The following is a 26,372-nucleotide window of genomic DNA, read 5'->3' as shown; positions in this document are numbered from 1 at the left end:
AGTAATAATAATAATAGACTATTTTTAGTGGACATTATGGAGTTGGCACGCTGTATCTGTTTAAAAAAACTTTCAATTTTATATTATAGTTGATTAACTACGTTGTGATAGTTTCAGGTGCGTAGCATAGCGATGGATGTAACCATTCTCCCCCGAACTCCCCTCCCATCCAGACTGCCACCTAACAATGAGCAGGGTTCCCAGTGATATACACTTGCTCCTTGTTGGTTATTTTATTTTTTATCCATTTTAAGTATAGTGGTGCACACTGTATCTTGTAGAGTTCATTATGTTCAACAAAGAATAGGACTTTTTTTTCTTGCATGAATGCTGATGTATTTGACTGATGTATTTGCTGATGTATCTGTGACTCTGTGATAAGAGACTCAATAGCATGTAAAGAATGAGGTGGCCTAATTCATGGACATATGGTCAGTTCACAGAGTGTGGTCACTTATTGCTTTGGTAACAATGAGGCAAATAATTTTTCCTGCTTTTCCAGAAATGTGATGTGCTCATGTGGCATGCCTTCTGCATGCCTTTGCTACCCCTCTGAACTCAGCCATCATGTACTGGGAAGCTGTGATGAAGGACCTTGTCTATACTAAGGCTTTGGTTTTTCAAAGGAATCCATAAACGCTGTGCATGCGCGTGTGTGTTCAGTCATGTCTGACTCTTTGTGACTGTATGGACTGTAGCCCTATGGACTGTAGCCCTCCAGGCTCCTCTGTCTATGGAATTTTCCAGTTAAGAATACTATAGTGGTTTGCCATTTCCTTCTCCAGGGGATCTTCCTGATCCAGAGCTCAAAATTGCATCTCTTATATCTCCTGCATTAGCAGGCAGATTCTTAACCACTGGACCACCAAGGAAGCCCCAATCTATGTATTCTAGTAACACATACAGAGTTCTATCAAGTTCTGTCAACATATATATAACGTTATATATTGTTTGTTAATTGCTCAGTCCTGTCCGATTCTTTGCAACCCCACGAACTGTGGCCCTCCAGCCTTCTCTGTCCATGGGATTCTCTGGGCAAGAATACTGGAGTGGATTGCCATTTCCTTCTCCAGAGGAACTTCCCCACCCAGGGATCAAACCCTGGTCTCCTGCATCACAGGGAGGTTCTTTACAGTTTGCGCTACAGGGAAGTCCTGTATGTTAGATACTAGTTTCACATAATAAGCTATGAAATATTTAAATTGCATCCTTGATGGTTGGATGGTGGTCTGCCATTTTTCAGTAGGAACAAGAAGTGTACTTCCTGCTCACATGCCAGGCAAAGATCAAATCACATCTAGAAGACATTCATATGTGTATTTTGGAGGGAGGAAGAAAGTTTCCTCACCCCTTCTAGGTCCTTCTGGCTGGTTCAAGAATTAAATTGAGATGAAACAGATGAACAGGAGAACGTCAAAAAAAAGTGTAATCACATGTATACATTGGAGAAACCAGGAAAATTGACTAACTCGAAAAAAGACCAAGATCTTCACCTTCAACAACAGCTTCAGCTAATGGCTGAAAAGGATGTTGGGGATAGAGGTTTGGTACTTTGGTGGGGAGGAAAGCAACTGACATGGAGATGGAAAAGCAAGTGTTTGGTGAACAAATGTTTGCTGGGCCAGGCAGAGACCGTGGGACACAGAGACATCTCTGATCTCTAAGAGTTCCCTCCACCACACCTAGTCTCTGTTCTTCTCAGGTCCTCTATCCCTGGTGATAGCTCTGTTCCTGCAATAGGACCACTATTGAAATTCTTCAGGCAGTTAGGGAAGGGTCAAAGTTTCTTCCTGAGTTTTTGGGTCTGTGATTGTCTTCATCTGAAAATAATCTGCATGCCAGAGACATTTTGGGCTGGCAAATTTTCCCCCCAATATATATATTTCCCTTCTACTTTCCCACATGTTTTGGTTCCTGGCTTTACCATTTTGTATTATATGTGTAACAAAGTCTTTTTAAGATAGTCACTCACATCCTGGGATCTCCATCTTTGTGTAAGATAGTCATCCTCGTCCTGAGATCTCCATCTCTGTGTCTTGCTTTCTTTTTTCTTCTTAGAATTTATCAATGTAAGAAACGTGTGTGGGTTTGTGTGTGCGTGTTTTGTCTCTTCCCCAAGAATGTTAGTTCCCTGTGAATAGGAAGTATGCATGTTTTGTGCCTAACAAACTTCCTGGACTGTGAATGATGCCTGGAGAACAGGTGGGACTCAGTGTTTGTTGAATGAATCAGTGACTGAAGAAGCAGACAAAGAGACAGGATTGTTTTACTCACCTAGTGTTACTCATTACATTCATGACCTGCTTTAGGCATTTATATCTGAACATTTTGGTGGAAGGGAGGTACTAGGAGGGGGATCATCACTTCCTCTAAAGCTTCTTTTTAAAAAATATTTAATATTATTTTTTGTTTTATTATTTGACTGTGGAATCTTTAGTTGCAGCATGCAAACACTTCGTTTTGGCATGCAGGGTCAAGTTCTCAGACCAGGAATTGAACCCAGGCCCCCTGCATTGGAAGTGCAAAGTCGTAGCCACTGGACCACCAGGGAAGTCTCCCTCCAAAGCTTCTAACAGTTAGCACCCATACTCGCCCTGTTGGTGTGCTTCCCATGTGGTGTGCAGTCCTTCCTGTCCCGTTTCTACTCACCACATCTGTTTGGGACACGTGCCCATAGAAAAGATGGGTCTCTGGAACCTTCTGTGAATGAGAGTCAGAGGAAAACCAGGTACTTGGAGAGACTAAGGACTATGCATAGAATGCATTTAGCTCTATGATGGCTTTTAAAGAGTTAGTGAGCATCTCTTTGTGCTGGCAAAGGTAGCCCACAGGTTGAGTTTACTGGGATGAAAGGTGGTGACTCATGGAAGTTCCAGGAGAAACAGCAAGTCCTCAGCCTCTGCACCAGCAGCCAGCCTGTCCAGAGACTGGCATCACATGTCACTCACCCTTTGGGTCAAGATGCAGAGTTCTTTTGCTTTGGCTTTTCTCTTCACTGGGCTCTCTTGAGTTGGTTGGTGGCCAGCCTGCTTCCTGCTTTCAGCTATTAATTTGTCCTCGGAGTCGGTTGAGAAGAGCGGCCAGGGTGATCTGTGAATAAAGCAGCATCTTTTGTGTGATCGGGATCGTTACAGACAGTTGTAGAGATTGTACACTGCTCAACTCTACGAGGCCCGATTCACGTCATAATTTCTATGCATGGTACTTCCTGGAGTTGGTCAGGGCACAAGTTATATGGCCGTATGACAATCCTGGGCATGATCTTATTTATAGAAAATTATAGAATTATAACCTGGGTGTGTCAACTGTAAAAAAAAAAAAATACAGCCTCAAAGTCAAGAATTGCGTTTTATTCGATGGACTTGAAGACATCCTCTCAGATTGCTCTGAGGGTCTACTCCAAAGAAATCAGGGAGGAACTGGATGTATAGGAGTTTTTGCTGGGGAAAAAAAAAGTAGTTGAACTTTGAACGATTACTGCTAATCACAAAAACAGACATTTCAAGTGAATAATTTTGGTGCTTTTCTTTGTACAGGAAGATCCAAGAGTCTGAGCTCATTGAAATCACTCCTTTGATGTTCACTACAGCTGTCCAGGGCCAGTATCCTGTTTTTCTCCATCCTGAGTCCCCTCAGGGTGAACAGTCAGGGTGGCTGCAGGAGCTGAGGGCTTGATGTTTACAGCGTCCTTTGTTTACTGAAATGGCAGGTGACATTCTTTATCCACAGGTGTGAACAAAGCAGGATGATGACTAAAATTTTGATGATCTAAGTTCAGTGTGATGGAAGTTCAGGCAGATTTTACTTTTTTCTTATACCTGTGTGTATTACTCAGTGTTTTTCTACAGTGAGCATATCCCAACCCCTTAATCAGGACAAAAATGATAAAGGTATTAATTGTGTCCAGTGTGCATGTGGGGAGGGGCAAGATGTTGGTGTGCTTTTCTGCGCTTGGAGACCTCAGTGATACTTCTGAGGTAACGTGACGTCACAAGCCTCATTGATTCATTCACTCATTCATGATGGATTGATCTTACTGCGTTCCAGCTAACAGAGGTCACAAACGCTGGGCAGCTTCCAATCCTTGAATGACTTTGCTTAGTGAAGATGGTGTTTTTACATTTTTGGAATTTCACATACATCTGAGAATTTCTGCCCTCCCTTCAATGTTTTAAAGACTTGGCAACACCAGGCCTGGGCTCACAGTCTGAGTTGTCCAACCCTCCTTAAGTTTGCACTTTATAAGGAATGACATCATCTCCACTTCCACGGCCTTTGAAAATTCAGTTGATCAGCCAATGACTAAAGAGTGTCCGCCTCCCTCCCATCTGGCTGGCAGGGGCTCCTGTAAGCCATGTCCCCCTCTTCCTCCACTGTTGGCTTCTCCCACTGTGGGTTTTGGGGAATGCCCCTTCCTGTGTGATGCAGATTTACTCCATGTTTGATCTTCCGCTCTTTAATCCCCCTCAGAGTGTGGTCCTTTGACAGCTGGGATGATGGTACACACGCCTTGTGTCAGCCTAGGACTTTCAATGCCTCAAGATAGCAATACATCAAAAACGACTTGCCTTGAAGTGACTGGCCTTCATTCTGAATTTAACTTTACCAAAATAGCAGTGTGGAAACAGATTCTTCATACTTATAGGAACACACGGAATCAGCAGTAGAGTTTTATCTCCTTATTAATGTGCATTTATTTACCTGCTTCCATATAACAGGACTTCTGTTCATTATGTTTATTCATGTCACGCTTGGGAATTAAAGGTTCCAGAGATTTGAGCAATTCCCTGTAAGTGAGGTGTGTGCACCCCAAGGGATATGCAAAGTGATTAAAAAAATTGCAATGATGCAAAAATAGGACCTCTCACCATGTTGTTTTGTAATCTCATCATTTTTATTTATATTTTTCTGCATATTTTCTAGCATGCATGTTATTATGTCAGTAGTTCAAGTATAAATTTGATAAATAGATATATTTATATTAAAGTGAAATGCTAAAAAATAATTTACTGATATGAGTTCCTGGTTTTAAAAGAAATTATTTAGAACCTGCCAATTCACACTACAGCTTTAACTAGGGTTCACTCGTGTGTAGCATTGTTGGCCTTGAACTGCATATATTAGGTTAGTCCCAAAGTCGTGGCAGAGAAATTCAGCAAAGTACATTCCAGTGATGGGAAGAGGGGCCCAGTGTCACAGGAAGGGAAAATGGGACAAGATTAACAAAAGACTGTTAATTACATCATAAATAATCACATTAAAATAATTTTTGGCTGGGGCAGGTCCAAGATATAGGGATGGGGCTGAAAGTTGTTCTATGTTTTAATCTTTTCCATTATGGTTTATTACAGGATATTGAGTAGAGTTCCCTGTGCTGTGTAGTAGGACCTTTTCGAGATATTTTATATATAGGAATTTGTATCTGCTAATACCAAACTTCTAATTTATCCCTTCTCCCCCACCTTTCCTCTTTGGTAACCATAATTTTGTTTTCTATGACTGAGCGTCTGTTTTTGTTTCGTAAATAAGTTCATTTGTGTCATATTTTAGATTCCACATCTACGTGATATCATATGGTGTTTGTCTGAAAATGGTTCTTAAATGAAATGTTATAGGCTATAAAAGATGTGGTCTTGGTGGGACATAATATGGTCATAAATTGATCCTCATCAATTAGAAATTAGAATACTGAGTTATTGTGGACTATTAATATTACAATAAAGTTACTGAGTATGACAAAACACAGTATATTTAATTCTTTTCCATAATTAATGAGGGAAGATAAGTAAGGAGACAGGGAGGAATTCAAAACAGCTTTATTTTGAACCAAAGGGGTGTTTTGGGCTATGAACCAATGAGAAGTGACAGGTTTCCCATCAGTTAATTGGAAAGGATGCCGCTAACCAAATCCACAGCACTTGGAAGCGTGTAGCATCCTTCTGTTACCCAGGATATGAGGGATGGGATGAGGGAGAGCAGAAATAACAGGTGCACACCACAGCTCTGATCCCAGGCTGCTGGCTGTTTCAACTGTTACTGGATACTGTATTTGAAACACTCACAAGCACACATGTGCACGCATGTGTGTATATGGGTATGTGTCTATATGTATATATAAACATATGCATATATGCATACATAATATTTGTTTATATGTGTCTATATATATCTGTGTGTGTGTGTGTGTATATATGGACTTCCTTGGTGACTTAGATGGTAAAGAATCTGCCTGCAATGCAGGAGATATATGTGTATATACATATGTGTGTATGTATATATGTGTATCATGTTTCTATATGTCTCTGTGTGTATCTATGTGTGCATGCATGTATGTGTGTATATATATATGTTTATATTTGTGCTTGTGTATGTCACTGTGTGTATATATGAGTATGTTTATGTGCATGTATATATGTCTGTGTATGTCAATATGTGTATATATACCTGTGTGTATATGTAATGTGCATATATTGTCACAAATATGTCTATGTGTATATACATGTATATTTGTGTGTGCACATGTGTGCATATGTTGTTGTGTATGTATATGTGTGTATATGCATCTGTATATGTCTGTGTGTGTGTACATGTCCATGTGTGTATATATGATGTGTATATCTATGCATTTATATTTGTGTTTATATGCGTGTATGTGTATTTGTGTTTGTATATGTATTTACATCTATCTATGGATATATTTGTGTGTGTATACCTATATAAATACAATAACTCTGTTATGTTTTTGAAATAAACTATACCTTTAAGCCAAGCAGGGTTTGTTTATTCCAGTCCACAGTCCATGTGCATTCTGTGGGGGGAAATTATGGCTTTTTCTCCAGCCACTAGAGTAGACATACTATTAAATGTAAATATATAGTAAATGTCTTTGGAAATCAAGTGCTGTGTTTATCTCTATGTAGTAAAGCTGTCAGTGTAAACTGTATTTATTGAACCACAAGTAGATTATAAAATTTCCACTAATGAATGTAAGTAACCCAGTTGTCATCAACAAAAGAAGGAAGTAGCATTTGGTTCAGACCCAGCAGAGCCAAATTTCATGTGTTCTGAGAATTATCTTAATAGTTCCAAAACGCTGCTACTTACAGCGCTGAGATGAATGTTTCAAAATGATGCTCCCAACACAAACCATGTTCAGTGTGTACCACAGATGTGTTTCTGAGAAACAACCACTCTCGTTTCTTTCATACATTCATTCGTTCTTGATGTTTGTACTCTATTCACGGATGTTTCTTGAGCAGGGACCTCTTGCCCAATTCAGAACATCTGAAATATGCTATAGAAATGTGTCTTCTCTTATGAAAACATTCTATGTCCACAAAGCACCATTTCTTAGTGCCCAGTGCTCAATTTCATAATCCCCCTTTAGAAATAATGCTATAAATTATAGGTTCGGGTAGCTGCACTGGAATTATTGGCAACAGATATTAGGTACTTCATGGGTTAAATAAGCAACCATGTTCTTTCCTAAGAACTTAAAAATGATTCATTGGAGAAACAGTATCTGAATTCTAAATAACCTACTTATGAATAAAATTTAAGAAAAATAAGAGCCTATTCTATAATCAGAAAAAGCTTAGGTACTAATAACTCCTGTATCACGAAAAGATTGCCAAATCCAAGTTGATGATGACCTATTTATTTAAAGTAAATTTGACTCAATAAAATCCCAGTGCACAGTAATTGGAACAGCCCTTAGAATTCATCTTCACAGAATAGCAGCTGTCCGTAGTGAATTGAACTTCTTTTCATCAACCATCTTGGTTGCTTACAATTTAAATAAGTTCCTGCAAGGCAGGAATCCTAGCTCTGTCACCAGAAGGTCAGATGGCTTCCTAGTCTGTGCATACAATCCCCAATTTATAAGTGACTGCATTCAAGATGTTGGTTTCTACTTGGATTATTTATGACACAAAGCATTGTATTGTTTTTCCTCTAGAAGCAATGCGGTGCATGGCGCTCACCTACAAATGCTAACTTCAGCCCTGGGGTTCAAATGTAAGAAGTGATTCCTCTTGTCTTTGTTAGATGAGGCAAAGTAGTATGTGTTTTGGGGTCCCCGGGACCACCCCTGAGTTTGATGACTTGCGGGGAAAACTCTAAGGACTCAGCATACAGTCATAATTGGACTAAGATTTATTACAGCAAAAGGACACACAGCAAGTTCAGCAAAAGGAAAAGAGACACGGGCTGGAGTCTCGGGGTACTAGACACAAGCTTGGGAAAGTCCCCTTTCAGGGAGTTGTACAGGATGCCCTTCATCCCTCCAGCAACGAGTTATGACAACACGGATAAAGAGTTGCCTCTCTGGAAAGCTCATCCAAGCCTGGGAGCCAAGCATTTTTCACTGGGGGCAGGTCTCCTAAACACCACCTGCCTGGCAGGCACGGTAACTTCAGACCACCAGAAAGAAAGCAGGAGTCCGTCATCAACTATATTGCTTGTACAAAAAATTTAGACTTAGTGAGCCCCTTATTAAAGAGTTGAGGAAACCCCTTTCAAAATCCAGATACCAGAGGGCAACCTTGCCAGCATGCCTTTCTAGGGGGGCAGTCTCAGACCTGCTGTGTTCACTTTTCTTTGCACAATCTGTCTTCAAGTTGTTTCTTTGGAAATTCCATTCTTAGTGCATGCAGGCAAGTCCTTTTCTCACCAAGCCCCATTCCTAAAAGTGGCATCTTTTCTTCCCACTTTGTTCTTAATATTAGGGGTGACCTGGCTTGTCTCATCTGGTGATAAGAGTGAGGATTTTAGAGATGGAGACTCAGAGCCCACCTCCTTGCCTCTGTGTCATTACAGGTACCACAGCCATAAATCTGGGGAGCATACCTCTGGGGCTCCCCTCTTGGGAGCATCTTCCACCTGGTCACCCATCAGCCTGCCCCATTTGTCCCCTGGCCTTCTTGCTTCAGATCCATTCATGTTTTCCTCGAGGGACTAAGAAAAGAAGACACAACAGGAAGCATGACTCTTCCCAGCAGTTTGTGCGTCCAACTGTTTGCAATTTATTGCGTTGTCCTTTGACTATATCCTTTCTATTTCTCATATATTTATTCACTTGAAATCTCTTAGAGAAAAATAAGGGTGTATGAGGAAACCAGCTCCACCTTGCATTCTCTGCCTCTCATCCTGCTTCTCTGATATCTGGGGGGAAAATTTGCAAGCGTGTCATCTGTCCATTTCTGTGAATGAATGAAAGAAGGAATATGTGAATGGAAAGTAAAAGTGTTAGTCACTCAGTCCTGTCTGACTCTTTGCGACCCCATGGACTGTAGCCCACCAGGCTCCTCTGTCTATGGAATTCTCCAGGCAAGAATACTAGAGTGGGTTGTCATTTCCTTCTCCAGGCAAAAGTACTGGAGTGGATACCTTCCCTTCTCAAAGGGGATCTTCCCAATCTAGGGATCAAACCCAGGTTTTCTGCATTGCAGGCAGATTCTTTACTGCCTGAGCCACCAGGGAAGGAGAAAAATAATAAGCAGTCTGGTATGCGGCCTCACCTGCTTTCACAAATTTGTCATTAGGTCTGAGAAGATGTTAGATCTCAGGACAGGTACTGGCCAGTGTTGGCTAACAAAGAAATCAACCGGCTCAAATAAGTGGCTTCAGCACGAGGAAGTTTTATGTGATGCCAAGGAAAGCCCTGAGACTCATTGGACCCACACTGTGATTCAGGAACCGTTTCAAATCCTGCATCACCTGCAGCCAGATCCCCTGGTTGCTCAGCTTCTCAGTGAAAATTAAAATGATCCTGACCTCACAGGGCATACGTGGGAGTGAAATGAAATAAAACTGTCATGAACTCAGAAGAGCACCCAGTTTGTGGAAAGGAATCGATAAGTGATAGTGATGATGATGGAATGATGGTCCTGGTGATGACAATGCTGATGATGAGGATGTTGTGGGAGGAACACAAGAGTAGAAGTCAGGCAGGGACTTCCCTGGCGGTCTAGTGCTTAAGCCTTTGCCTTTCAATGCAGGGGTTGCGGGTTCCATCCCTGGTTGGGAAGCTAAGATTCCACATGCCTTGCGGCCAAAAAACCAAAACATAAAAGAGAAGCAATATTGCAGCAAATTCAATAAAGACTTTAAAAATAGTCCACATTAAAAAAAATCTTTTAAAAAAAGGAATTAAGGCATGCCTCTGTACCTTGTCAACATCTGTTTTCCTATGAACTAGCATGCTTCTCAAAACTGTCTGAGTGGCAGGGCCTTCCTCCACCCTTGAACTTGGAACGATGCTTGGGAAATTAGATAATACAGAGAAAGGGCCCATCAGTATGTGGCATGGAAAAGACATTCCTAAACTGTGCATTGTTATTATTAATTCACTTTTGCAGTTTGAATGAATTTCTTTTTTCTATTTAATTTTAACAGTCTGTGGGTATTCAGGTAATTTTTTTTTTAATTAAAGCCATCCACTATCAATCAGAATATTATTTCTTTACGTGACTGATCCTTGCCTGTGTCACTATTCTGTTTCTGTTAAAGGAAGGAATGACCAGGAGAAAAAATGAGGATGGATGGATTGGAATGGAATTGCCAATGTGTGATTAAATTCTGTTAAACATGGGGTTACACCTGCCAGGCGACCATGTGCCATTAAGTGCTGGGTGTCCCCAGAAGCAGAGGTAACCCAGGGATGCCCACCGGCGTCTCAGTTGTGCACTTGCTGTCTCCAACAGGGTAAAGGTGATGAAAGGCATGAACATCATTGGGGTGAGAGCCAGCAGCCCTTCCGTGTGGGAAGTCAAGGAGAGCACAGATTACGCTGGGAAGTACACACCTGCTGTCATTGTTTGTCAGAAGAAATCGGCTGGCTCGGAAAAAAGGTGAGTACCCACGGCCTGCCGTATATTCAGATTATCAGTGAAGGCGGCCTCCTTTCCCCCCACATCGTTAACAGCCACTTTCACTGCGGTTTGCATTCGCTGTGCGTCTGTATTATTAGCGCTTCTAGGTAAGATGGATGAAGTCCTTCATTTGGAAAAAGGTGAGCTATTATTCACGGTGCACCTGCTTACAGTCCCAGTGCAGCTCTGGGTCACCTGCAGGGACTACTCCATGCAGATGGAGTTTAATCTCCAAATGATGTTAACGCAGCAACGCGACCTCTTTCTAATCTGTACGATTAGGGAAAACGGAAAGTCTGGGCAGCTCTGATAAAAGGGCTCAGTTTGCAAGTGTTCCAAACAAGAGTTTCTCGAGAAAGCAAACAAACAAACGAGTAAAGCTGGTAGATTTCCTGGCCTGAAAAGGTGCCTTCCACATTTGCCGTGTCATTTAAATATAATGCAAGGATTGCATTTTGTGTGGGCATTTTCTGATGGGCATGTGAACAATCTGCTGTGGAATTATAGGGAATTGTGACTTTGTCTCTCATACTCACCAAATTAGAAACAGTCGATTCACAGCTGGGCAGAGAGACTTGGAAACTCAGTGGTTCTTGATTTATTTCTGTTTCCTGAAACCTCATTTGTGATTCCGGAGAAGGCAGTGGCAACCCACTCCAGTACTCTCGCCTGGAAAATCCCATGGACGCAGGAGCCTGGTAGGCTGTGGCCCATGGGGTCGCTAAAAGTTGGACACAACTGAGTGACTTCACTTTCACTTTTCCTTTCATGCATTGGAGAAGGAAATGGCAACCCACTCCAGTGTTCTTGCCTGGAGAATCCCGGGGTCGGGGGAGCCTGGTGGGCTGCCGTCTATGGGGTCCCACAGGGTGGGATACGACTGAAGCGACTTAGCAGCAGCAGCAGCAGCATTTGTGATTCCAAAATATTTCTGGTCTGGTCACCTGTTTTTGCCACTTTGGGGTTGGTTGGGTTTTTTTTGCTCATTGTATTACCGGCAATTGAAATAATAATAAATGGACCAACCATACCTATACAGCATTATTTCTGGAGTCAGGTTTTTAAACTTCTAGCTCCATGTTTAGAGAAAGTTTATTTTCCATTGTTTATTCTAATATGGAGGTCACGAATCTCAGCTGATCTCTAGTTTGCCTTTGGGGATTTATTTCCAAAGAGCATTTGATGAGAATTTGGGGGTGACATGGTGTGGATTTTCCTCCATGCTCCTGTTTCACGTGGGTGCTCTGAGATTTGGGTTATCAACTGTCAAGCTCTGTCAAGACTTTCCTCTTGTGACCAGTGTTTCAAGAATTTTTTTTCTTGAAGATTTGCTTGTAGAGCAAATGAGAGCAGAGAAGAAGAGATATGTATCTGAGTTCTGCCCTAAGTCTTTACCTAGTAATGGTCTGCCACGTGGAGTACCTTCAAGAACTTATAAATAAGGTCACGTCCAAAAGTATCTGTGCCAGTGATGTGGTTTGGGAAGTAAGGTGCCAGCTCCCTTAAGGGTTTCCTTTGTGTTGTAATGTTAGCAAAAATTAGGAGGATAGATAGGTATGTAGATGAATAATGATAGATGGATAAATAATAAACAGATAATAGTTAGTTAAATAATAGATAATGTGATGGATGGATGGGTGCATAGATAAATGATACAGATAGATATATAGACAGACATATTTTTTTTTTTCTTTACCAGAAAGTTTCAGGTGTCTGGGGGAGACTTGGGAGAAATCCCAACCAAGATGCTTTTTTTCCTTCTTGTTTCTTCTTGCCATTTACTGTATGGATTAGTGGGAGTAGCAGTGATTGTAGTGTTATGTATGAAATGCAAAGAGATTTGAAACGTATTATTGACTTTCTGGCTAAGCATTCATTCAGTCTGTCTTGGGCATGGAGAAATTAAGGAAATTTTCCAAGAGTAGCTCATTCCCATTAAGATGTAAGGTATAAGCTGCCTTATGACACGACTGAAGCGACTTAGCAGCAGCAGCAGCAGCAAGACAGGCGTTCCCAAGGGGCTTTAACACTTCCTCAGATGAAACAGAAAATCAACAGCTCTAGGACATATCGAAACGTACAAATGTATGGTGCTTGCCATTTCCCCCCCTTTCATCTGTATCAGTATCTTTAAGAAACAAATTCGCTGAATGGACTGTCAAGCTACTCCTTCACAGTTCTGATATATACCACTCACTATGGAGACTATTCCTTATCCATTTGTAGATTCTGATATCAGTTTTCTATTTCCTACTATGGGTCTAGATGATGAAAGAAAGCATGTGGACTAATATAGACATACAGAAACACACATAATTCTATATCTGTAATATGTTATATTTGTGTGCATATGTAGACTATTATATGTATGTGCACATGCAGTATATTACATGTCTTTTTAATATGTCATACATATAGTATATGTATATAAGACATATAAGGGATATAGGTGTTTCAGTATCTGCATGTATACATGACATACTTATGTGTATTTGTGTATGTCTGCATGAGTACATATGCTTTCTTTCATCATCTGGACCCACAGTAGGAAATAGAAAAGTATGTTATGATGCAGAAGTTTATTCAGTGTTTTTCACTCTAGTTGTTACACTACAGCCAGGAAGGCTTTGCTTCATGAGGAAGCTGTAAAATGCATGCTCTTTTAGATGGAAAACCACACCGGCCTGGTTGGTAGCTGTTTCCAGACCCTACAGCAACACGTGTTACATGTGAGAGTCTCCATGAATATTCCTTTAGTGACATCCTAGAATAAGACTATATCTCCATTACTTTATGTATTACGATGCAAATCTGTAAGTACACATACTTAATAGTCTCTTGGCATACCTGTTCATATCAAGTAAGGTCCATAACAGCATCTGCATTGATGACCTATTGAGGGAAAACCCAGAAAAGGACACTTTTTCAGCAGAGGGACTGGCAACTGTAATTTCTTTTGGAATGAGCTGGGAAGTTGGGGAAGAAAGCTGAATGTAATTTACTTTTTACTGTGAGCCATTTGGACTATGATTTTTTTTAATATGTGCATGTATTACCATCTAATATTATGTATACAGTTAAAATAGATTTTTCTGAATAGGATATATTCATTTCTATGTTCAACTTTTATCCTCCCTTTAAATTCTTTTTATTTTGCTTCTGTCTTTATGGAGTTAAATGCAGAAGAATCATGCTCCACTCTTGGGGGTAGTGAGCACACCAGAAGATCCGTTTCCTTTTCCTTGAAGGATAATTGGAGAACATATGATGGATTGGATGTTTTCATGTTACTAGGTTTTGCTTCAGAAGCAGTTTTGCTTTATACATTCTCCCTACTCTCTTTGAATGTTTTTCAGTTATTCTTTTTTTTTTTTCTTTTGGACTTTATTTATTTACTTATTTTGGCTACGCTGAGTCTTAGTTGCAGCATGAGAGATCTCTGTTGTGTCATGTGGGATCTTTCGTTGTGGGACAGGGATTCTCTAGTTGCAGCTCATGGGCTTTGCTGCCCCATGGCATGTAGGATCTTAGTTCCCTGACCAGGAATCGAACCCATGTCCCCTACATTTCAAGGTGAATTCTTAACCACTGGACCACCAGGAAAATGCATACGTTATTCTTAGAGTCAGAGTCAGATCATAAAGATGCAAAAGAGTCAGTCTTAATGAACTTGAGAATCATGGGTTGTGAATTGCTAATAATTTACCGTGGACTGTGAAGGTGCATTAATGAAGTTAAGTTCCTGTGACAGGTGTAATTTTATGGATTAAGGAGACGCTTGTCTAGTGATGAACTCAACAGGAGTAAGTGAAGATCTCTTATCTAAGTTGAACTACATCCTTCATTTTTTTAAAGAACTGTGGTTGTTCAAAGCCTTATCATCAGAGTATTAACATATGAATGTTACCCACAGCTATCAGATCTGTTTTGACTAAGCATTGCCAGGAAATATTATGGAACAGAAGGAGAATAACTAATTATGCTCCATCCATCAAATTCCATTTGGCATTTTCTAAATCTTGCTCACTCTAGTACTTTGTAAACTTAGATAAATGTGTAACAAAAGTCATGTATTTTTTTTATTTCTTTGCTCTTCTTTGCATAGATGAGTGTTTTCCAAAGTTTGCCATAGTTTCTATTTAAATGATTTTAGGTGGTATAAAGAAACAGGATCAAATAAACTTAAATGACAAAAATGTGTGTGTTTTCCAGTTATCCAGCAAGACTTTTAATTGAAGAGAAATTCATCTCTTTTAGGGGCTAATATGTCTTAAAAGTCTCTATCCTTTGTTAATAGATTGTAGACAAGCAAGAGTACATAGTTAGGCTTAATCCTTTCTCATGATTATCCATTTACTTCATAAGATACTGCTTTTCCATTTATTATAGGTAATTTTGTTACAACTTCATGCTCATACTGCTTGCCACATGACAGGACAATAAATTGATGAATGAGTTGTTGGGAAAAGAGATAGTGACTTTATTCAGAAAGCCAGCAGACTGAGAAGATGGGTGGACTAGTGTTGCAAAGAATCATCTTACCTGTGTTAGAATTCAAGCTTCTTTTATACTAAAATGGGAAAGGGGGTGGGGGGGGCGGGGGGGGGCGGTGTTGACTGTTGCATACTTCTGGTGCAGGAATCCTTTGTTCTTGGAACTATCCATGTAAGTCAGGTTGCAACCTTACAGCCCATTCTGCAACCTTTTAATCTCTATAAAGTATTAAAGCTTTAAAGATCAGAGCCTTGAGAATGGAGTATGCTGTATATTTCAGGCTATAGGCAAATTCTTAACTTGTAGCAAAAGCAATAGAACACAGAAGTTAAAGTAAAAATAAAGAGATCCAATATGGAGTCAGATTTGTTCTTCCCTGTAACAATATGTTTCATTTTAAAACAAATATAGCTTAAGTAATAGTATGACATACCATAAGTAGAAAGTAATATTTAAAGGATACACAGATATGATTACAATCATGAATGTATGTTCAAAAAATATATGCTGGAATGATAAATCCATCTCATAATACTTTTATTAGTATTAAGTTTGATAATTCAATGAATGACTTACAAAAATAAAATGACTTAAGTAAAGTAAAAGTTTACTTCTCTGTCTCATAGGAGAAACCGTGATACAGGCAGGCCATAGATGGCCTGGCAGCTCCTCAGTACCGTCAGGGTCCCAGGCACCTATTTTTCTTTAACACCATGTTTATGCATGATTCTTATCCTCATAGAATAAGATGGCTGCTGGAGTGCCAGCCATCATATCTGCATTGCAGGCTAAAAAAAAAAAACCCAAAAACTGACAGAAAAGGGCCTTCTCCACTGGATCAGTTCCGTATAAACAACTTTTCTAGAAACTTAGGCCAACCTCCAATACTCTCCTGCTTCTCATTGGTCAGGACTTAATCACATGGCCTAACCAGACTTCAAAGGGAAGTAAGAAACATCTTGTATTGCAGGCAGCAGTATACTTGAGTCAGAATCAGTTTTCTGCTCCAAAGAGAAAAGTGGACTGAATGGGTTAAGGGACCAGAAGCCTTGATCTCAGCAATTTATAAAAAGTAAATCTTGTGGGATTTCCAATAGAATGATGGAAAGGACATGATACCTAACCATTCCTTTCATTCTGCCAGGTTTCCATGGAAATTTTCAGTTATTATATTTTAAATAGATAAATAACAAGGTCCTACTGTATAGCACAGGGAACAATGTTAAATACCATGTAATAAACTATAATGGAAAATAATATGAAAAATGATATATACATATACACACATATGTCTATATATGTATATAAATCACTTTGCTGTACACCAGAAACTAACATACCATTATAAATCAGCTATACTCCAATTAAATAAATAAGTACATACATATAGGAAAAAATTATCATGCGTATGTTAGAAATGTACAGGCATATTCATGAAAAGTACAAGACTGGACTGAAGGAAGATACCAAGATTGCCAATCTCAATTGTGCCTTAGGGTATATATGTATACCTATGGCTGATTCATGTTGAGGTTTCAAAGAAAACAGCAAAATTCTGTAAAGCAATTATCCTTCAATAAAAAATAAATTAATTAAAAAAAGAGAAGGACCAGGAATTTGTGTAGAGGAGATCCAGGTGCACACACACACACACAAAATAAATAAATAAATAAAGACTATCTCTTAATATTGACAGCAGGGGCTGGTACAGGTGGACATGGACATGTCAAAGCCAGTAAGATTTCCTCTTTGGACTGGTAACAATAAAAGGCAGTTACTGGATGAGGATCACACTTTTGGAGCAGGTACTCAAGCAGGCGGAAAACCCATTTGTGTCTGTGCTCAGTCCCTCAGTCGTGTCTGACTCTTTGTGATCCCATGGACTGTAGCCTGCCAGGCTCCTCAGTCCATGGAATTTTACAAGCAGGAATACTGGAGTGGGTTATCATTTTCTACTCTAGGAGATGTGCCCAACATGATCTCAAGTCTCTTGTGTCTTTTGCATTGGCAGGTGGGTTCAATACCACCGCACCACTTGGGAAGCTGCAGAAAACCCATAGGCATTTAAAAATATCACCTCAAGAAATTTGGGAAAAATTCTTAAAAATCAGAGACAGAAACAGAATTTTGTGCATGAAATAGAGATAATTTCAAACACTGACCAGTGGTCTCAGATTCTAAATAAGCATGATGTCATTAAAGACAGATGAAGCCAGCAAGGAGAAAAAGTCCGTGAGGTAAGAAAGATGGAGTGAGAAACTCAATAACTTTTGGACTTGCTACTGTAGAAAATGCAATCAGGGACTTCCCTGGTGGTCCAGCAGTTGAGACTCTGCCTTCTAATGCAAGGGGTATAGGTTTGATCCCTAGTCATGGAGCTAAGAGTCCACGTCTCACGCCAAAAAAACTGAAACATAGAAAAGAAGAAGTATTGTAAAAGATTCAATAAAAACTTTAAAAATGCTGTACATTTTTTAAAAATTCTTAAAATGAAGTCAGTGAACTTGAGAGAAAACTCTGGGAGAAAGAATTTTCAGAAGAGAGAATAAAAGAACTGAAAATAAGAAAGAAATCCCTAAAACCAATCAAACAAAACTATATAGAAAGAATGACCACAGGTACAGCTGAAGATGACCTGTTACCATAAGGTCTGGCACGACTAGTTCTACACCCAAGAGAACTGAAAACAAATGTCCACACAAGAACTAAGTACAAACATGTTCACAGCAGCATTTGTTATCACAGCTAGTAGATGAGCAGATAAACACATGATCTATCCGTGCAAAGGAATGCAAGGAACTCTACTCAGTGCTCTGTGGTAACTGAAATGGGAAGGAAATAAAAAAAAAGGGGGGGGGAATATATGTATACCTCTCACTTTGCTATACAGCAGAAACTGATACAACATTGTAAACCAACAATACTCCAATAAAAATTTTTTTTAAGGAAGAAGGTAGATTAGTGGTTGCCTGGGAAGGCGAGAATGGAGAGATTTTGGTCATGAATATGGGGCTTCTTTCGGAAGTAATAAAAAATATTCTAAAATTAGATAGTGCTGAGGTTTGTTCAGGGCTTCCCAGCTGGTGCTAGTGGTAAAGAACCCGCCTGCCAATGTGAAAACCGTAAGAGATGCAGGTTCAATCCCTGAATCAGGAAGATTCCCCTGGAGGAGGGCATGGCAACTCACTTCAGTATTGTTGCCTGGAGAATCCCCATGAACAGAGGAGCCTGATGGGCTATATAGTCCATGGAGTCTGAAAGAGTTGGACAGGACTGAAGCAGCTTTAGCACACATGCACTCATGCTGGTTGTTCAACTGAAAACCTCTGGATTTAAACCACCGTTAAAATGGTGACTTTTATAGTATATGAATTATATCTTGATAAATCTGCTATAAAGTCAGTTGATTACAAAAAAGCTAATGAGATAAGACCAATTTTATCAATAAATATAGGAGAGGGAAAATTTAGCAGATATTCAATCAGGATGTTGCCAGATGGCAACATTACTTGTGATTCATAATGTCCCCTTCATTGACTCAGTATGTATTTCTGAAAATTCCCGTGGTGAATGTAAAATTTTTTTAATTAGGAAAATATCAGATATGGAAAACAAACAACAAAAAATAAAGTTGTAATGCACTGTGGCTAGGAAAATTGTTTAATATAGTCTGTACATCTCTCTTGTCATTGTGCAGTGGAATATTGACAGTTTAGCAATGCCTTATTCATCTGCTGACTTGTCCAAATTTGAAGCCAGAGAGAGCTGGCCCTTCTTTTTGGCTCCAGGCAAAAATCTCGTAATAGAGATGTTATAGATTGGTTAAAAATGTTCAGTTTTGCTTTAGAAAGCGAAGTTTTAATGATTGCAATTTACAGCTACTTGACAATGTCAGGATGACAGATCAAGTGATAGAAATAAAAAGATCTTTTTTTTTTTATTAATGTAATGATTTGATTAGAGTTATTTTCTAGCAGTTTCTCTTCGGCAAGGCAATTCAGGTCTTCTGACATCCAGAACTTGAGTTTAACAACAAGACCTGAGACAATGATATAAAGTTATCAAAATTTTATGTCTTTCTTGTGGAAAGTGTGATTTTTTTTTGATGCCGTAAATGCTTTCAGTATCCTTATTGTTGGCTGTTATGGATTATAATGGTAATACGTATTACCATCTGAATGATAATTCTTTTACAAAGAGTATAAATGATACAGATTTAAGATTCATGAAATCTAATATTCATTGCTCATTTTTATCCTGGCCATCTTGCAGTTCACCAAAGAGGCAATAAAAGGTTAAACATCTTGTTTTGTAACATCAACCCTATCAATGTCAGCCTTCACTGGACAGTTGTGAGAATCTCATGTAATCCTAAACAAGAACAGACACACTTTGAAATAATCAAGAATACATACCTGGATTTCCCTGGTGGTTCAGTGGTTAAGAATCAACTTTGCAAGGCAGGGACATGGATTCAATCCTTAGTCTAGGAAGATCCCACAGGCCATGGGGCAACTAAGCCCATACACCACAACTACGGACACCTACACAGCCTAGAACCCATGCTCTGCAACAAGAGAAGCCACCACGATGAGAAGCCCTCTTACTGCAACTGGAGAATAGCCCCCATTCACCACAGCTCGAGAAAGCCTGCGTGCAGCAATGAAGACCCAGGGCAGCAAAATATATACATATATTTTAAAATATATATATTTAAAAAAATATATATATATATATTTTAAAAAGAACACATGCCCAAGTTCTCCTTGATCATGAAAGATTTTGCTTTATTTCCATAGCCTAACTGAAAATTCTTCAATATACCAGATGAATTATGTTAGTTGTACGTGGAGCTTGAGTTGTATATGGAGCTTCATACTTGAGTATGAAGAAAATTTTCCCCTGTCTTTATTATTTTTTTATATTTTATGTTGGACTGTAGTTTATTTACAGTGTTGTGTTAGCTTCAGGTGTGGAACATAGTGATTTAGCTGTTATTTGTGGTTGTTGTTTGGTTGCTCAGTCATGTCTGACTCTTTGTGACTCCATGAACTGCAGCAGCAAGTCTTTCCTGTCCTTCACTATCTACCAGAGTTTGCTCAAACTCATGCCCATTGAGTCAGTGATGCCATCCAACCATCTCATCCTCTGTCGGTGTCTTCTCCTCTTGTCCTCAGTCTTTCCCAGCATCAGGGTCTTTTCTAATGAGCCGGCTCTTTGCTTCATCTGGCCAAAGTATTGGAGCTTCAGCTTTAGCATCAGTCCTTCCAAAGAATATTCCGGGTTGATTTCCTTTAGGATTGACTGGCTTGATCTCCTTGCTGTCCAAGGGACTCTTAAGAGTCTTCTCCAGCACCACAGTTTGAAAGCATCAACTCTTCAGTGCTTAGCCTTCTTTGTGGTCTAACTCTCATATCTATACATAACTACTAGAAAAACCAGAGCTTTGACTATATGGACCTTTGTCCTAATTATATTGGCAAAACAAAGATACAAATAATGAAATATTTTTCTGAGAATGAGGAAGAACACAGAATCCTCATACACCATTGAAGGAATTATAAAATAATTTGTCCTTCTTGGAGAAATACTTGTCAGTATCCAGCTATTGACTTAAAAATTTTTTTTTACTGAAATATAGTTGATTTACAATGTGTTACTTCACTATGGTGCTAGAGAAGACTCTTGAGAGTCCCTTGGATAGCAGTGAGATCAAGCCAGTCAATCTTAAAGGATTATTCACTGGATATTCACTGAATTATTCACTGAATATTCACTGGAAGGGCTGATCCTGAAGCTGAAGCTCCAATACTCTGGCCACCTGATGTGAAGAGCTGACTCATTGGAGAAGACCTTGATGCTGGGAAAGACTGAGGGCAGGAGGAGAAGCGGGCAACAGAGGATGAGATGGTTAGATAGGATCACTAACTCAATAGACATGAGTTAGAGCACACTCAGGAAGATAGTGAAGGACAGGGAAGCCTGGTGTGCTGCAGTCCATGGGGTTGCAAAGAGTCAGACAGTACTGAGCGATTAAACAACAACAGCAACTTTCATGTGTACAGCAAAGTTATACATATATATTCTTTTTTCACATTCTCTTCTAAGTTATTACAAGATATTGAATATAGTTTCCTGTGCTATACAGTAGGTTCTTAGTCACAGACATAGACAACAAATTTATGGTTGCTAAAGGGGAAAGGTGGGGGGAGTGATAAATTAGGAGGTTGAGATAAAAATAAACACTCTACCATATATAAAATAGATAATCAGCAGGGACCTACTGGCTATTGATGCATGTTTAAAACATGCATCCATGTGACCCTGAAAGGACAGGTCTAGATACTTCTCCAGATAAACACTTAGCCATGGATATGGAGAGATGGGTACGGGAGTATTCATTATTGCATTTTTGAAAAACAGCTAACTGTTAAAAGAAGCCTGAATATCCATCAAAAGATAAATTGATTTTAAAATTGTACATTTATCTAATTGAAATCTATGCAGCAATAAGACAACAATTATGAAGCAATAAGACAACAATTATGAATTACCTACATGTAATTATTAATGAATGTTTATTAACATTCGTTTTGATAGGCCAGGGTTCTTGGTTTCCTTAATCAATAGAAATGGATAAGAGGCCAAACAAAACATTCAAGCAAGGCTTCAGTGAGGCCCCTGCTGTAGCAGGAGGGAGCGAGAACAAGTAACAGGCCCCCATGTTCACTCCTGGAGGGCGTGAGAGCTGTTTCCTTATAAGAGGTGAGGATAGAGGTGTATCCAGGGGTCCAGCTGGAGAGGTTGCTGAGGTGCCTCAACAGATGAATAGATAAGGAAATTGTGATACATATACATAATGAAACATTACTCGACTATATAAAAGAATGCATTTGAATCCATTCTAATGAGGTGTATGAACCTAGAGCCTATTATACAGAATGAAGTTAAGTCAGAAAGAGAAAGACAGATATCGTATATTGACACATATATATGGAGTTTAGAAATATGGTACTGATGATCCTATTTGCGGGGCAGCAGAGGTCACACAGATGCGAAACACAGACTTATAGTCACAGTGGGGAGGGAGAGGGTGGGATGACTTGGGAGACTAGTACTGAAACATATACATTACCATATGCAACATAGACAGACAGGAATCTGCTGTATGAAGCAGGAAACTCCAACCTGGGGCTCTGTGACAACCTAGAGGAGTGAGATGGGGAGGGTGTGGGAAGGGGCTTTACGAGGGTGGGGACATATTTATATCTATGGCTAGAATTGATGCTTTTGAACTGTGCTGTTGGAGAAGACTCTTGAGAGTCCCTTGGACAGCAAGGCGATCAAACCAGTCAATCCTAAAGGACATCAGTCTTGAATACTCATTGGAAGGACTGTGAAGCTGAAGCTCCAATACTCTGGCCACCCAATATGAAGAACTGACTCATTGGAAAAGAACCTGATACTTGGAAAGATTGAAGGCAGAGGATGAGATGCTTGGATGGCATCGCAGACTCGATGAACATGAGTCTGAGCAAGCTCCGGGAGTTGGTGATGGACAAGGAAGCCTGGCATGCTGCAGTCCATGGAGTTGCAAAGAGTCAAACACAACTGAAAGACTGAACTGAACTGAACTGAACTGATGGCTGATTCATGCTGATATATAGTAGAAGCCATCACAGTATTGTAAAGTAATATTTTTCCAACTAAAAATAAAATTAAATAATGTGTAGAGTATGATTCTACTCAAGTCATTCTATCTGTATTAATCTGGATTAATACAGATATAAATGGGATGAGCCATGGCTGCTTCTTAAAAGACCAACCATTGAAAGATAACCCAGAGGAAGGTGTGTGAGGGTGTCAGGCAGGCATCATGTAGGGGAGAGCTTTAAGATTTTCCTAAAATAGCATCCTAGTTGTGTCCCTGGAAAGGTAAGCTTATTTGTATCACTTCCTCTAGAAACAGACTGAGAAAGGAGGCAGCAATCCTTCAAGCCCATGGCATTACAGTGAAGGAAAATTACGAGCCCAATTCCCAATGATTTTATACCTTGGGCTGACTCATTTACCACTTCCTGACACATACATCATCTTATTAGGTGGTCGCAGGGGGGAGTGTGAGATTTGCCTTAATGTACCCTGGTGTGGCTTTACTTTTATTACATCCATATATTTTATATTTAACATCTCCCATTTCCAAGTAGAGTACCAAGCTTAGAATTAAATTATTAAACACCCACTTTCGGCAGGGAACAATGTGAGTTACCGCTGTACATCTTTACTGGAGAATCTGCCTTTGTTTTGGGTAGGATATCCAGGGTGCTATAATAAAAAAATGCCAATTGTTTTCTCTGCTAGAGCTACACGAATGAGCATAAATAATAACCTAATAGCAGCAATAATTATATGATGCCACTGGCTGGTGTTCATCAGAATATTTCATAAGCACACTCCAGGGTTGTAGATCATGGCTAATGTTGGGTTGCCCAGGGTTTGTGATTTCACAAAGTCCTACCAAGCCACTATATATTGCCTCTTCCTTCACTGAAATGATGAAAAATGTCTGCAGTAGCAGAAGTATCTGGTGTGACATGTAATATCCCATCAAGAAAACCATGGGCTAATATTTGTCTTCAATATTAAATTTAAATAGTAAATTAAATACAATATTAAATAGTAAATTTCTGAACTTGAAACTTCATTGGATATGTGTGTGTACACGTGTGTATGTGTGTGTCTATAGCCACAAATTCATAGTCCTTAGTGTCCTTCCTTCCAAACATGGAGAACATTATCAGTAGAAGTCTTAAAGGAAAAAAACCAAGTCTGTATCTACATTGATATATATATATATCTGTATATCTTTATCTCTGCATCTGTATTTTCATATATATCCATACTGATAACTTACGTATACATGTTTAAGTTTATAATTACACATGTATGCATAATAAATATGCATCACGCAAAAAATAAAATTATTTTTATTTTGAAAGGGTCATGAGCTTTTGTAGTCAAATTTGTTTTGCTAAGTATCCATTGCAGAAATGGTGCACTGCATAACTTAGATGTTTTCTAGGGGCCAAGTTCTTTGGGAAGGTCATTTTTTTTTTTTTTTTTTTTTGGATCATTTACCTGTACGAGCCTCCACAGTCTCTGATCTGTGCATTCATCCTCAATGACAAGCCTTTGCTGTCAGCACCCTACCAAGCCTCTCAAAATCCCCAGGTTTTCCCTGTGTGCTTAGCTGGAAGAAGCAAAAGCTATATTTGAATTATCTGTTTTCTTGAGGGCCTGGGGAGCAGTTTAGAAAGATAATAGTATTTCATGGAACATTAAAAAAGAAACAAAAGAAAAATTATGGGATCCATCAAAAGAAGCTTTATTTACAGTCCAACTGTGAAAAGTATCATCTTGTTTCTTATGTTCTAAAAATTTCACTCTGATTATTGTTTTTTCAGCCAGGATGTCTTATTTTTAAGAGCACATGTTTTGGATTTGCTATCATTTCTAAACTCGTTTTTTTTTCTGACAGCGCTCATCTTCCATGCTGGGTGCCAGTTTAAAAAGTTTCTTTGGTAACTTATTAGTCTTTTAACCCTGGTGATTGATTTGGTCAGCAGTTAGTCTGGTGGGCCTTGTCTTCTTTGGAATTGTACTTGAACTGAGATATAGTTGGAAAAATTAGTGATGGGGCACAGGACTTTATATTCCTACCTAGAGCTCTTAAAAAAAAAGTTTTGTTATAAATTATGTAACATAAAATGCACCCATTTTAAGTGTGCAGTTAAATGAATTTTAGAAAAAAAATTTTTTATCCAGTCATCTTGTTTAAGAAAACTTCCATCTGTGGAAAAAGTCCCTTTTTACCAATTTGCCATGAAACCCCACTTCTTCACCAATTTCAGGCAACCACTTGTCTCTTTTCTGAATCCATAATTTTGCTTTTTCTGTAATAGCTCAAGTCAGAAACAATCCAAATATGTATCAACTGGTGAGTGGATTAAAAGCTGTGCTACACTTTAGCAATGGAATACTACACAGCAATGAAAAGGAAGTGGCCACTGATGCATGAAAAAATATGGTTAGGGAATCCCCTGATGGTCCAGGGTTTAGGACTCTGTGCTCTTACTGCCAAGGGCTCAGGGTTCAATCCCAGGTCAGGCAACTAAGATCCCACAAGCCATGAAGTGTGGGGGAATAAAAAAGAAAAATCAAACAAAAAATCTGGAAAAAACTCAGAAGTATTACACTGATTGGAAGGAGCCAGTCACATGAAATGACCTATTCAATGAGTCCATTTACAATAAGTTCTCCATATCTGCAGGTTCCACATCCACAAATTCAACCAACTGTAGATCAAAAATTTTTAAATTCAAGAAAGTTCCAAAAAAGCAAAATTTGCATTTGCTCACACCAGCAACTATGTACATAACATTTATATTGTATCTACAACTCTTTACGAAACATTTGCTCTGTATTAAGTATTGTGAGTAACTAGAAATGATTTAAAGTATATAAGAGGATGTGTAGATTATATGCAAATGCCACACCATGTATGTAAAGGGATATGAGCATCTCAGAGTTTGGTAGCCTCAGGGGTGGTGGTGGGAACTAATCCCTACAGATATTGAGGAATGACTATATGTACGTGTATATACAGTCTTCCCTGGTAGCTCAGACAGTAAAGAATCCTCCTGCATTGCAGGAGACCCAGGTTCGATCCCTGGTTCAGGAAGATCCCCTGGAGAAATGAATAGCTACCCACTTCAGCATTCTTGCTTGGGAAATCCCATGGACAGAGGAGCCTAGTGGGCTACAGTCCATGAGGTTGTAAAAAGTCAGACACAACTGAGCAACTAACACTTTCACTTCACTTTTTCATATATATTTGTGTGTGTGTGTGTGCGTGTGTGTGTGTGTCTGTGCGCGCTCAGTTGTGTCCACTCTATGACTCCATGGACTGTAGCCCACCAAGCTTCTTTGTCCATGGGATTTCCCAGG

General features: G+C 39.3%; 1 protein-coding gene across 2 annotated transcripts in view; it reads left to right on the top strand.

The window, feature by feature from the left end:
* TMEM132D (transmembrane protein 132D) overlaps positions 1 to 26,372 on the top strand; it is an 893,797-nt gene that overhangs the window by 409,649 nt on the left and 457,776 nt on the right. For both annotated transcript variants that reach the window (XM_044930298.2, XM_045163122.1), the window contains exon 3: positions 10,704 to 10,850. In XM_044930298.2, coding sequence (XP_044786233.1) covers positions 10,704 to 10,850 — 147 coding nt within the window. The remainder of the gene's footprint in view (positions 1 to 10,703; positions 10,851 to 26,372) is intronic.

The sequence above is a fragment of the Bubalus bubalis genome, chromosome 17 (genome assembly GCF_019923935.1).
Source record: "Bubalus bubalis isolate 160015118507 breed Murrah chromosome 17, NDDB_SH_1, whole genome shotgun sequence".
Lineage (NCBI taxonomy): Eukaryota > Metazoa > Chordata > Mammalia > Artiodactyla > Bovidae > Bubalus > Bubalus bubalis.
The sequence above is the reverse complement of the archived record's forward strand: the minus strand, read 5'-3'. Positions and strand labels throughout refer to the sequence as shown.